General features: G+C 39.7%; 1 protein-coding gene across 1 annotated transcript; it reads left to right on the top strand.

Moving 5' to 3' along the window:
* Nucleotides 1–307: 307 nt before the first annotated feature.
* Nucleotides 308–14,244, top strand: ppp1r3aa (protein phosphatase 1, regulatory subunit 3Aa). Its single transcript, XM_052121056.1, has 4 exons — nt 308–1,141; nt 6,436–6,494; nt 6,578–6,678; nt 11,941–14,244. Exons 1-4 carry the CDS (start codon nt 342–344, stop codon nt 13,798–13,800), a joined length of 2,820 nt encoding a protein of 939 aa, XP_051977016.1. The 5' UTR covers nt 308–341; the 3' UTR covers nt 13,801–14,244.
* The last annotated feature ends 202 nt before the right edge of the window (nt 14,245–14,446 follow it).

Here is a 14,446-nt window from a genome sequence, read left to right as displayed (position 1 = left end):
GACAATTTTCCCTGGTCCCCCTAGATGTCCAAATGGAAGGACAGTATTGTTTTGGTACCGATGCATGTACTCAATTCATCAGCGTTTCTTCAAGCAAGCTTCAAGTTCAAGAGAGTTCGCAGATGACATGGACACATCAATGTGCCCCACGTCCACCAGGCCCTTGTGACCACTGCAGGAACACAAGCATAGTATGGGAGCACTTGCCTCTATTTTTAATCCTGGCAACCTCACAATGTTCAGCTGCAACCCGACGCCGTGTGCCTAGTCACGTTGCGTGGGGGTTTTTCAGGGAGCTTGAGTTGCTCTGCCTGACACTACCCATCCAGCATTGACCAGGCATGTCTGCAGAAGAACGTGCACCTTTTGTGGTCTCTTGCAACCTGGAGTCTCCCATCTGCAGAGACTGGGTAAGGCAAGGCAAAGAAGAAAAGGAGGCAAAATCGGACCAGACATGGGAAGGAAGTTCTGCAGATGAATCTGAGGAGCTGGAGCTGGAACCCGAGCCGCCACCAGCAGCTGTGCGGAGAAAGGTCTCTTTTGCAGATGCTTTCGGCCTGGACCTGGTTTCCGTGAAGAAGTATGACAGCCGAGATTCAAGAGGGCAAGATTTATTTGGGTTAATAGGGACAGAGAACAGAGAGGGTGAGGAATATCGCATGTCCTGCCTTTTTACTGTCCCGGCTTCGGACCAGGAGCTGGAGATGAAAATTCAGAAGCAGAAGCTTGAGTTGGAGAGCATAAAGCTGCTCCCTGAATCCACGGCTATCCAAGGCATCATCCGTGTTCTCAACCTTTGCTTTCACAAGGCCGTATACGTCCGGACAACACTGGACAGTTGGCAGAGCCACTTCGACCTGCAGGCAGAGTATATGCCTGGCTCCAGTGATGGCGAGACGGACCGCTTCGCCTTCCAGCTTATGTTAATGCCTCCGTTCCAGGCTAAAGAGATGCGGGTGGAGTTTTGTCTGCGTTATGAGAGTGCTGTTGGGACCTTTTGGGCCAACAATGGAGGCACAAACTACATTGTCTTCTGCCACCAAAGATGTAGGGGTGATCTGAAAGAAAAAGAGAGAGAAAGGGAGAAGGTAAAAGAGGAGAGTAACCACAAAGGTATCAGGAGCTGCCTGAAAACAGTCAGGTGGGCAACACTGCAACACTCCATCCGTCGTTCCGCCCATCAGTCTGTCTGTCTGTCCGGTCCATCAAACTATCAGTCTAATTTATCTATCTATCTATCTATCTATCTATCTATCTATCTATCTATCTATCTATCTATCTATCTATCTATCTATCTATCTATCTATCTATCTATCTATCTATCTATCTATCTATCTATCTATCTATCTATCATGTCTGTCTGTCTGTCTGTCTGTCTGTCTGTCTATCTATCTATCATGTCTGTCTGTCTGTCTGTCTGTCTGTCTGTCTGTCTGTCTGTCTGTTCTATCTATCTATCTATCTATCTATCTATCTATCATATCTGTCTGTCTGTCTGTCTGTCTATCTATCTATCTATCATGTCTGTCTGTCTGTCTGTCTGTCTATCTATCTATCTATCTATCTATCATATCTGTCTGTCTGTCTGTCTATCTATCATCTATCTATCTATCTATCTATCTATCATGTCTGTCTGTCTGTCTGTCTGTCTGTCTGTCTGTCTGTCTGTCTGTCTGTCCGTCCATCAAACTATCAGTCTAATTTATCTATCTATCTATCTATCTATCTATCTATCTATCTATCTATCTATCTATCTATCTATCTATCTATCTATCTATCTATCTATCTATCTATCTATCTATCTATCCATCTGTCTATCTATCTATCATGTCTGTCTGTCTGTCTGTCTGTCTGTCTGTCTATCTATCTATCATGTCTGTCTGTCTGTCTGTCTGTCTGTCTGTCTGTCTGTCTGTCTGTCTGTCTATCTATCTATCTATCTATCTATCTATCTATCATATCTGTCTGTCTGTCTGTCTGTCTATCTATCTATCTATCATGTCTGTCTGTCTGTCTGTCTGTCTATCTATCTATCTATCTATCTATCATATCTGTCTGTCTGTCTGTCTATCTATCATCTATCTATCTATCTATCTATCTATCATGTCTGTCTGTCTGTCTGTCTGTCTGTCTGTCTGTCTGTCTGTCTGTCTATCTATCTATCTATCTATCTATCATATCTGTCTGTCTGTCTATCTATCTATCTATCTATCTATCTATCTATCTATCTATCTATCTATCTATCTATCTATCTATCTATCATGTCTGTCTGTCTGTCTATCTATCTATCATATCTGTCTGTCTGTCTGTCTATCTATCATCTATCTATCTATCTATCTATCTATCTATCTATCTATCTATCTATCTATCTATCTATCATGTCTGTCTGTCTGTCTGTCTGTCTGTCTATCTATCTATCTATCATGTCTGTCTGTCTGTCTATCTATCTATCTATCTATCTATCTATCTATCTATCTATCTATCTATCTATCTATCTATCTATCTATCTATCTATCATATCTGTCTGTCTGTCTGTCTATCTATCTATCTATCTATCATGTCTGTCTGTCTGTCTGTCTGTCTGTCTGTCTGTCTGTCTGTCTATCTATCTATCTATCATATCTATCTGTCTGTCTGTCTGTCTATCTATCATCTATCTATCTATCTATCTATCTATCTATCTATCTATCTATCTATCTATCTATCATGTCTGTCTGTCTGTCTGTCTGTCTGTCTGTCTATCTATCTATCTATCTATCTATCATATCTGTCTGTCTGTCTATCATCTATCTATCTATATATCTATCTATCTATCATGTCTGTCTGTCTGTCTGTCTGTCTATCTATCTATCTATCTATCATATCTGTCTGTCTGTCTGTCTGTCTGTCTGTCTGTCTGTCTATCTATCTATCTATCTATCTATCTATCTATCTATCATGTCTGTCTGTCTGTCTGTCTGTCTGTCTATCTATCTATCTATCATGTCTGTCTGTCTGTCTGTCTTTCTGTTTATATAGTGTTGCTTTGTAAGGCAAGCATCACTATTATTATTGCTTTAACTTTTTCTAAACCTAAAGAATGTAAGTATTTAATCTGCGGCACAAAACTCATCCCACACCATTTGCACTTTGTCCATAAATGATTGTTGATGATCAAAAATGATTTTTTTTTTCGCTTTGGTGCATTTCTCACATCACTATTTACATTTGCACAACAGTTAATGCAGTTCTCAAAACAATTAGTTCAAACTGCAAAACCTAGTTGATAACCTGCAAAAGCGTGTCACTTGCTCAAAATGGATAGCTCATTCCTCAAAAGCAAGTATTCATGTCAATGAAAGTGTCCGTGTCGTCAAGATGAAAAGTCCTGACACCATTGTTTATGAACAAGATAGTCAAATGGCTTTGTCATGTTTTCATTATGACAGTTTACTCTGTAAATGTTTTCCAATGCAAAAAAGTCAGATCTTGGTGACACTACCTGAAACTGCTCAAGACAGCACTATATACTATTTGCACAGTCATTTGAAAAATACAGTAAAGTTACACATTACTGTATTTAGTGAGATAACTGAGTACAAGACACTGAATATGTATGTTTCACATTGTTACTTCTTTGCAATTCTAATTTGTTCACAGCATTGTGCCAAAGAAAAAATACACCCTTGTTTACAACAAACATAAACTCCCTTTGGGTAGAGCTGTACACAACTGTAAACAATATTGCAGTACATATTGGAACTGAACATACATAGTACTGTAATCATTCATGCACATCCAGACGTTCCTCTCTGTCTGGCCACATAATTTCATCTACATCACAGCGAATATCATCTCTTGCAATGCAGCGAGGAAAGTATCTTCTCGAGTGGCGAATCCACCCTCTGCAGGACTCTGCTGTGATGTCATCACATACTGCATCCATGGCCACTAGCAGGGCCATTTGGGTATGTGGATGACGGTCATATACCTTCCACCTCCAGGAAGAGAAAAACTCCTCTATTGGATTTAGGAATGGTGAGTAGGGAGGGAGATATTCCACCAGCATCCTATCATGTGCTGCAAACCACTGTCTGACGAGATCTGAGTGGTGAAAACGCACATTATCCCAAACAACAACATGCTTGCTCAGATGGTCTCCAGTTAGACCCCTCTCATTCTCAGGGATTATGTCCCTGTAAAGAGCGTCTAAAAAAGTCAGCAGATGTTGTGTGTTGTATGGACCAAGGCGGGGGATATGGGTGAGGACGCCGTTTTCTGAGATGGCTGCACACATAGTAATATTCCCTCCTCGTTGGCCTGGGACATCAATGGTTGCTCTCTGTCCAATGCGATTCCTTCCACGTCTTCTACCTTTTGCCAGATTGAAACCTGCCTCATCAAGGTATATGAATGTGTGCAGCGGTTCCCTGGCCTCCAGCTCCAGTACATGCTTTATTACAGAAGAGAGAGTGAGAAAAACTATAACAACTTTTCCTGTGTAACATAATGCATTTTGGACAACATATTGTACAGTATGCACTGTGAATACACATACACAGAACTGTCATGTAAGTGTAGTGCATGACACTACACAAAGTAAACAGTTTACGGCACTGAACATTACAGTATATGCATAGAACACATACATGTTTTACCTGTACATACTGGTGACGGATCTCCTTCACTCTGTCGCTGTTCCGTTCAAATGGCACATTGTACAATTGTTTCATGCGCATTTCATTCCTCCTAAGCACTCTGTCAATTGTAGCGACTGAAACAGATTCAATATTCCCAAAGACGTTGTCATCCTCTATAACAGCACTTTGTATCTCTCTCAACCTTATGGCATTGTTTGCAATCACCATTGCACAAATGGCTTCCTCTTGTTGCGGAGTAAAAAGGGGCCCTCTTCCACCTCTGTGAGGTTGTCTTGCAATCCTGTGTGGTGCAGAGTAAAATTACAGTAAATATGGCAAATCTTTACTGTAACACTACAATACACTAAATGTGTGATACAGTAAAGCTGTACGTCTAAATGTAAAATGTATAGTGACAAGTTATTGTCCCACTGCAAGCTTCATGTATGACACAATGACAGTAGTGCAGTGCAGATTGTTTAGTGCTGAATTACTGTCCATTTATACACACCTGTTCTCCCGACGAAATGTTTGAATAATTGAATTTACAGTGGTTCTCCCAACATTTGGCTGCACCCTTCGACCAGCCTCAGCCATTGTTAGGCCGTGATTGACAACATGATCCACAATTGTAGCCCTGATTTCATCAGGGATCCGCCTATGTACTTGGCCTCTTCTTCCTCTTCCCCTGTTTTGTCCCCTTCCTCCTCCTCCCCGCACCCTCACCCCTCTTCCACGAGGCTGACCTTCCATTTATGTGTCACAGTATTGTAGAAATGGTACACACTATGTCCTGCTTGGTTCATATGTGCTTGTAAAGTGGGGGTTTATGGGATTCAGCTCTGACAGTGATTGTAGAGAAGTGGCTTATCATTGGTTGCAACTAATACGTCACACACCCCTTCTCATAAGTGAAAGATTCACCTGAGAGAAATTGTTCAATTTAGGAGATATTTTCAGGAAAAAAGATTTAATTTTTTAAATTTTATTTGCTTGACAGATTTTGACAACTAGTTCAACATTTTTGTATGTAATGACTCAAGCAATGAAATGAGGACTATTAGTTTTATATGGAATGACTATTCAGCATTCACAAGTATAGTTCATTTTGACTGACATGACATAAGCAAGTGATAATGTTATAGAACAGCAGAGAGTTGTATGGAAGCAGTTGATGCATGTCCAAAAGCATTCGCAATTTGTTGGAAGGAATGAGAAACTGCTACTATGAAGTGCACAAATGACTAAATGTTGTGGAGGTTGAACTAACTGTTGTGCAAATGTAAATAGTGATGTGAGAAATGCACCAAAGCGACTGAGAAAAACTGTAAATGATCAAATTATGTTTCTAAGCAATTACACTAACAATTGTATGTGGTGGATGATACAGTGCAGTATAGGGACAAGATAATCATAGAGATTTTGAGGTGGGCTCTTTTGACTTCGGTCGGAGAGTAAACACCAAGCAATGCCCAAGCAACCACCCGGAAGACCCTAACAACTATGTAGCAATGCCCCAGCAATTCACTGTAAACCAATCAGAACACTGCATAGCCATTACCTGGCAATCACAGTTTAGCATTTTGCAAATTTTCTTAAGGCACTCTTTTGCATTGAATTGCTAATTTGTGCTACATATATTCTCAAAGCAGCATATTCTGGTTAAGACACAAGCATAACAAACCTTCAAGTTTGAAGGTTAAAAGTTAGATGTATTTTTCAGCTTCTCCAATAAACCCTTTTTTTTTACTGCAATAGATAGATGTTTAGACATATGGCTTGTGAGTATGATTGATATTCTGCTGTATATTTACAGTAAAAATATCTGCACGGAGACGGAGGAGACGCACGCAGAGGCGAGTGGGGAGATCTCAGGTGGGTTTCTGCTGTGGAGGTCAGGGAAAAGGGTGTTTTCATTCAGGGGATGAGAGACTGAGTATAAGTTTGTTTTTTTCCAGAGCAAATCACATCCAGTATCGGGCATAGATGGGAAAGCACAACAGATGAAGAGGCAGGAATTACTCCCCCCAAATTCCTAAAGGACTGCTGCAAAACTCTGGTATGGTCAATGAGCTTCCTGTCCAGGCTTAAACATACAATTCACATTCTGACACAAAATACTTTTTACATTAAAAAATGCCCCCATTTTCTCATTATTTTCTCATGCTCATTTTTAATGAAACTATGTTTTTCTGACGTGGAGCACAAAAGGAGAAACTATAAAGAATATTCAAGCTGATCTTTTCAATGCAATGAAAGCATACAGTCACCAGGGGCTGTCAAGCTCCAAAAAAGACAAAAGAAGTACCATAAAAGTCTCAAAATTGTCCCATATATCTCATATGACCCATCAAGTCTTCTGATGCCAAATTTTGGTCTGCTCCTCACACAAACCTTTCGCACGGCTTCAAAGTCTTAAAGGAATGTTCTGGTTTTAATTCAAGTTAAGCTCAATCGACACCATTTGTGGCATAATATTGATAACCACAAAAAATTATTTTGACTCGTCCCTACTTTCTTTATAAAAAGCAAAAATCGTGGTTACAGTCAGGCACTTACAATGGAAGTGAATGGGGACATTTTTGGAGGGTTTAAACAAAAAAATGTGAAGCTTAAAATTGCATGAAAGCACTTGCAAAACTTGTTAAAACTTGTGCAATATTTGCACTGTAAATTAGCTTAAATTGTCATTTTTAGTCATTTTAGGGTTTGTTGTCAGGTTGTAAAATTGGCTATAACGTTACACAGAAAATATTAGTAATGATATTATCACACAAAAATCATGTCTGTACACATATCCTTTATGTCTTATGGTTATACTTTTGAAACAGTGAATATTTTAACATTCAAAAATTAGCCCCCATTCGCTTCCACTGTAAGTGCCTCACTGTTGGCACAAATTATTGGATCCACAAGACAATACTCACATTTAACAGTAGATATGCACATCAAGAGCGCATGTGTGAGGTCAGGAGATACCTGCATTTGTATAACTCGAGTCTGAAGGAATATAAAGACTTTATAAACTCAGCAAAAAAAGAAACATCCTCTCAATTTCAGCAAACTTAACATGTGTAAATATTTGTATGAACAGAAAAAGATTCAACAACTAAGACGTAAACTGAACAAGTTTCACAGACATGTGACTAACAGAAATTGAATAATGTGACACTGAACAAGGGGGGTCAAAATCAAAAGTAACAGTCAGTATCTGGTGTGGCCACCAGCTGTATTAAGTACTGCAGTGCATCTCCTCCTCATGGACTGCACCAGATTTGCCAGTTCTTGCTGTGAGATGTTTCCCCACTCTTCCACCAAAGTACTTGCAAGTTCCTGGACATTTCTGGGGGGAAAGTCCCTAGCCCTCACCCTCCTATCCAACAGGTCCCAGATGTGCTCCATGGGACTGAGATCCGGGCTCTTCGCTGGCCATGGCAGAACACTTGCATTCCTGTCTTGCAGGAAATCATGCACAGAATGAGCAGTACGGCTGGTGGTATTGTCATGCTGGAGGTTCATGTCAGGATGAGGCTGCAGGAAGGGTACCACATGAGGGAGGAGGATGTCTTCCCTGTTACGCACAGCATTGAGATTGCCTGCAATGACAACAAACTCAGTCCGATGATGCTGAGACACACCGCCCTAGAACATGAAGGACCCTCCACATCCAAATCGATCCCCCTCCAGAGTACAGGCCTCAGTGTATCGCTCATTCCTTCCAACCATCACCCCCGGTGAGACAAAACCGCGACTCGTCAGTGAAGGGCACTTTTTACCAGTCCTGTCTGGTCCAGCGAAGGTGGTTTTGTGCCCATAGGCGACATTGTTGCTGGTGATGACTGTTTTTATAAATGTGACCTTAATTGCCCACCGTCTGTAAGCTGTTAGTGTATTAACGACCGTTCCACATGTGCATGTTCATTCATTGTTTATGGTTCAATGATCAAGCATGGAAAACATTGTTTAAACCCTTTACAAAAAATATCTGTAAAGTTATTTGGATTTTTACTAAATTATCTTTCAAATACAGTGTCCTGAAAAGGGAATGTTTCTGTTTTGGCTGAGTTTAGGTCTAAACTCCTGATGAGAAATAGTTTGGTGTCTTATAGCTGTCGATGAGCGCATGCGCTAACCGCCTGTGTATACGCGTACCATCAAATTTAGCATACTTTGACAGGGTCGCGTTCGATGTATGCACACACTGAGTGTTCATGTCAAAATCGAAGTATACTTTGGGCTTCAGAAAAAAGTTATACAAAATATGCATATACACAAGTTATATGGACTACTGTTATTTTTATTCAACATAATACTATAATATATATAAAGATGCTACATTTAAAGGTGCTTTTTAAAAATAAAGCATATTATTACTGTTGTCATGATTATTATTTAATTTGTATATTATTTTTTGAAATTAAACAGTAAAAATCACTTTCCACATTTATTTTTTATGGAAAAGAGCAGTTTTGGCTTTTTGCTCAGTTTTTGCTTTTGTGTTCCATTGAAGAAAGTCAGTCATACTGTATGTGTTTTAAACAACATGATGTCGAGTAAATGCTTTTTTTTTTTTTTTTTTTTTTTGCTGACCTATACTTTTAAGAACACAGAACTGCATGTGAACTCTAGGTACTATTGAGATATACTGAAAGAAAGCTGCGCTGTTCATGATATGCTGTTCTTCAACATGATATGTCACTGAAAGTGCCTCTCATTATAAACATTGTTGACAGTAGTGAATGTTTGGCCTCCCGCAGAAGTTTGGCCATGGTTCAAACAGCTGCTAATGTCACAAGCTGTACAGTACGCCTAGATCGCACGTCTTGCATTCAACCTGTCACATGTTAAACTATTAATATGAATGGGCTTGCTGGTCAATGAAGCAATGATAAAATAAACAGGGGTGGAAAGTGTACTGAAAAATAATACTCAAGTAAAAGTACTGTTACTTCTTAAAAAACTATAGTTTGAGTAGAGTAAAAGTACCTGTCCTAAATCTACTCAAGTAACAGTAAAGGTGTTGCTCATTTAAAAGTTATGCCCCTTTATAATAAAACTCAATGTTGCAATTAAAATTGAGGCACACATGCCGTCTATGGCTGTTTGCCAAAAAGAATAAAAAATATAGGTATTTTATAGGTGTTTGTGACAGACAACTTTTAAAATACATCCTTTATCTATGATACTGTAAACAAATTAATCTGATGGAAAACATTTATAAAAGGGCGACATGATTATGAAAAGATGAAAAAGCTATTTGCAATCTCATAATGTATGAAACAATTACATTAAAATCAGTTCATGTGTAAATTTTCCCTTAATGCAGACTGTGAGACTTGTTGCGGATACAATTCTTTAAAAAAAAACAAGGAAATGAAACTTCTCTCATCATTTAGTCACCCTTATGCCATCTCAGATGTGTATGACTTTCTTTCTTTAGCAGAAAACAAATTAAGATTTTAGTAGAATATCTCAGCTCTTTTGGTCCATGCAATGCAAGTGAATGGGTGCCAAAATTTTGAAGCTCCAAAAATCACCTAAGTCAGCATAAAAGTAGCCTAATTCCTGTGACTCCAGTGGTTAAATCCATGTCTTCAGAAGAGATATGATAGGTTGGGTGTGAAACAGATCAATATTTACCCTAAATTCTCCTCCCTGCTCAGTCAATCTCCACTTTAACTCTCACATTCTTCTTTTGTTTTTGGCGATTCACATTATTCATGCATATTGCCACCTACAGAGCAGGGTGAAGAATTTCTAGTACTCCTTTTGTGATACAATGTTCCACATTGATTTGGTTCTTGCATCTTTTAAGCCAAGAAATAGTTGTGTTCTCATTCTAATGCATGATGCACAATTTTCTGAAGTCTGTGAGAGGTGGAATGTTCTGCCTTAAGTATTGCCCTACAAAGGTTGATCATTTTCTAAAGGCATTAGAAAAAACATGATAGAGGCTGAGCATAATTATAATTTTTTTAATAATCTCTACTTTCCTGGTAATTTATTATACAAATGATCACTCTCTACACCAGGGGTCAGTATTATATAAAAAAAAAACTAACAATATTATAAAAAATTATTGTTATTAAAAATATCACTGTTTTATTCTATTACATTAATACTTTTAAAACTACTCAAGTTATTTAGCTAAAAGTAGTGAGTGGTTTTCTCATTTCCTTGTTATTGTAGTTTGATTAATATCCTTTATATAACATAGCCTACTAGACAGTGCTCAATTCGGATACATGTACACATCAAGTTCAACTTTTTGTTACAAATACTCTTTTTGTCCCACTGTTTACATTCACGTTAGACCAAACCAACTGTGTTTACATTAATGCCTCATCAAGACGGGCATTGGCAGAATTATAACGTTTATTTTATTGTTTAGGCGCACCCGCATTAACACACAAACATTAGTTGCCTGTCAATCAAACAGCACGCAGCTACAGAAGTCAGGAAATAAAAAGTCAATCTTTTATATTTTATCTAGATCAATCAACCAGTGGTTGTCTTGCTATCATGATCGATGTAATGAGCACCCCTGGTCTAGATGTAGAATATAAGACACAGAATTATAGAATTACATACAAAAATAGAATTATAGACACAGAATCTAGTAAGCAGAAATATTAAATTTACCTCGATATGTTTCTTAAAATTAGAGGCAGGATTAATGCTGATATCTGGCTTGAGCAAGTTAAACTCACATGACACAGCAATTGGCCTTTTTCACTGCGAAAAGCCCTTTCAGGTGTGGCCGTGATGTTCAGGTGTTGAATATGTGTTTCAGGCATCCTCCACATCATAAAATTTGGCGCCAGATCTACAGCTGCCGTTCAAGTTTTTTAATGTGTGATTTGATTTGACGGGAGTCACAAGACTCTCCCTAGCCAATCATGTTGATGGATTCAAATAAAAAGACATGGAATTAGCTAACACAGTGGGTGGGAAAATAGCACATTAAAAGTACTGTTACAGCACTTAAAATGTACTCAAGTAAAAGTAAAAGTATACAAATTTTAAACTACTTAAAAAAGTACAATTTCTGTGAAAAACGACTTAATTACAGTAACTTGAGTATTTGTAATTCGTAACTTTACACCCCTGAGAATAAACATCAAAAAGTGTTGGTCATGGGACATTGTGAAGTCCCATGACCAAGGAGGGACACACCCCAAACCAACTCCCTCAGATTGATGGATAGATGGATGGATGGAAGGATGGATGAATGAATGTGTTGCATTGCTTGTCGCTTTATAATGTTGCACCTGGTTAGGACATGGTATAAGATGCCTTTGTATCCATCTTTAATTGATAGGTGGATCGGCGTAGGACACGTCGGGCTGCTCGTTTGGCACATGTGCAGGACTATTTCTCTCAAAAAGCGAAACAAGAAACCACCTCCAAATCGTCAACCATGTCCATCCCAAAACTGAATACTCCAAGTAGAAGAGATTTGCCAATAGTCCACACCCTACAAGGACACCGTATGGACACATCACTGATGTTATTAAACCAAATCCCTTTGCTTTCTCTGGGCTGGGGTGGCAACAAAACAGCACTTACCCAAGCAAACCCTACAGATGTCTGCAATGGAACAAACCCAGAAAACCATCCAGTTGATGATCAGCCAGCAAATGTGGCTTGTGATACCCAGGAAGTGTTTCTCAGTGGCTCTGATACAACACACAGACAAAAAGATACACAGGACCAACAGTGTATTCCTCAAGAGTCTGTTTGCTCTCACTTTAGCCAATTTCAATCAGTCTCAAACATAAATGAAGGGGCTGAGAAAGATACATCTCTATCCATGACCACTACTGAGCAAGAATTATTTTACTGGAGAGCAGCAGAAATTCTAGAATCGGTTCCCAGTGAGCAATTAAACGACTTGAGCTCTGGCCATTCTAGAGAGCCGGTTTTGGGTTACCAGCATGTGGAAGAGCCAAGAGTCACTCCTGTAACATGTTCTGCTCAGGGATCAGAGACAAAGAGGGCAGTAAGAGAGTTAGAAAGGTCTGGTGACCACCAAACCCCACATCATGAGCACACAAGCAGACCTTTGAGCCAAGGCATGAGCCCAGGGGAGGCAGTACCTAGCACATTTGACACAGACACTCCAAATTCCAAAGTCAGAGATGGAATCTTGCCTGAAGAATTCATGGGCTGCTTTGACACCTCAAACACTGAAGCAAAGGTTAAAGAAAAAACACATATAGCCGTGAATGACTCCTTGACATTTACAGGGATCATTGACGAGCCATTTGAAGATAGACAGAAAGTAGAATCTTTGGAAAAGAAGGATATAGACAAAGACAGAGAGCTAAAGACGGTGAATGACGATGAGCAGGTGGAAACATGGGCATTTCATACAGAGCTACGTGAAGAGGAAATGGAAAACACTAGAAAAGACCAGGATGAGAAGACGTTAGATGAGCGCAAAGGAATAAAGAGCATTCCATTGTGCGATGAGAACAAACTAGGCATGTTGAATGAGAATCGGAAAGACAATTCAGAGCTTCAGAAAGATGACAAGGGGCATTTAGAAGCTGCAAATGAAAGACTTTACAAAAAGGAGGAGAAAACTGGCGATAAAGAGGAGGAAATGTATTCAGAAACCAAACAAGTGCGAGTAGAGGAGTCCAAAGTGTTGGGCGAGAATCAATCAGATGGAGAAGAGAGAGATGTTGATGATTTCAAGACATGTCACCAGCCTCATGATACCCCAAACACACACATTAACACGCCCGACCACATATCAAGCTATCAAACAGTTAGTATAGACCTATTTGAGCACCTCAGTTGGACAACACCTGTAAAGGAGAAAGAGGCAAGAGATGATTTTGAATTTGGAAGTACTCTCAGAAACAGAGCAACTCATGAATCCCTGGATGAAGTAGATGAACTCCCCATTACGTTAACCAGCGTTCATCTGTCCTGGGTGGGTGCCACGGACAGTATGGGCAGCAACAGCAGGCTATTGTCATGGCGGCAAGAGTTCTGCTCTCTTGGTTATGTGTACGCCATTCTGTTTATAATCTTTTTAACTGCTTATCTGTATGACCTACCGACCTGCTTGGCCCTCTATTTGTCTTCTCTGTGCTGGTGGCAAGAAAAGGCAAGAAACAGCACAGGGCTGAGTCCAGACATCAACTTGATGTCAAATGAAATAACATGAACTTGATGTCAAAGGGCCCATCATCGCTTGACAAAGAAAAAGTGTTTTAATAATGAGTGCCATTTATTATGGGGCTTTTTTGTGTTTGTCGCTTGTCATTTGTGTTCACACAAACAAACAAATAAACTCAAGTTCAGTCAGTGTTAATCAATCAAGACCCATTTGAAGCAAAATCTTTCAAAACTGCACTTAGATTACCTTTACTTAATAATTTTGGCAGACGCGTTCCCCTAAACTTTCATTAGAAAAGAAGCATTGATGAGTATGGCAGGGCGTGCTTTAAGCCTAGTCAAACTCCCCACCTGCCACTGTCCCCGGGGCAGTGAGGCCCCGCTTTCACGGTCCGTATTCATACTGAAAATCAAGATCAAGCGAGCTTTTGCCCTTCTGCTCCTCCTGCGTTACCGTATGACAGGTGTACCGCCCCAGTCAAACTCCCCACCTGCCACTGTCACGCCCGGGCCTATCCGTAAACGATCTCTCTCTCCCGCACGATCCTCTGCAGTCAACCTTTATCCCTCTCGAAGGCTTGATTAGCCTAATACGGGACCGGGTGTGTAGGATCACGACCCGGCCCCGCCCTCCGCCCTGCCACAATGAGTTAATATATTTACAAATTAGCTACATAATCAGACTACATATTGTT

The sequence above is a fragment of the Xyrauchen texanus genome, chromosome 47, assembly GCF_025860055.1.
Source record: "Xyrauchen texanus isolate HMW12.3.18 chromosome 47, RBS_HiC_50CHRs, whole genome shotgun sequence".
NCBI classification, from domain to species: Eukaryota; Metazoa; Chordata; class Actinopteri; order Cypriniformes; family Catostomidae; genus Xyrauchen; species Xyrauchen texanus.
The sequence above is the reverse complement of the archived record's forward strand: the minus strand, read 5'-3'. Positions and strand labels throughout refer to the sequence as shown.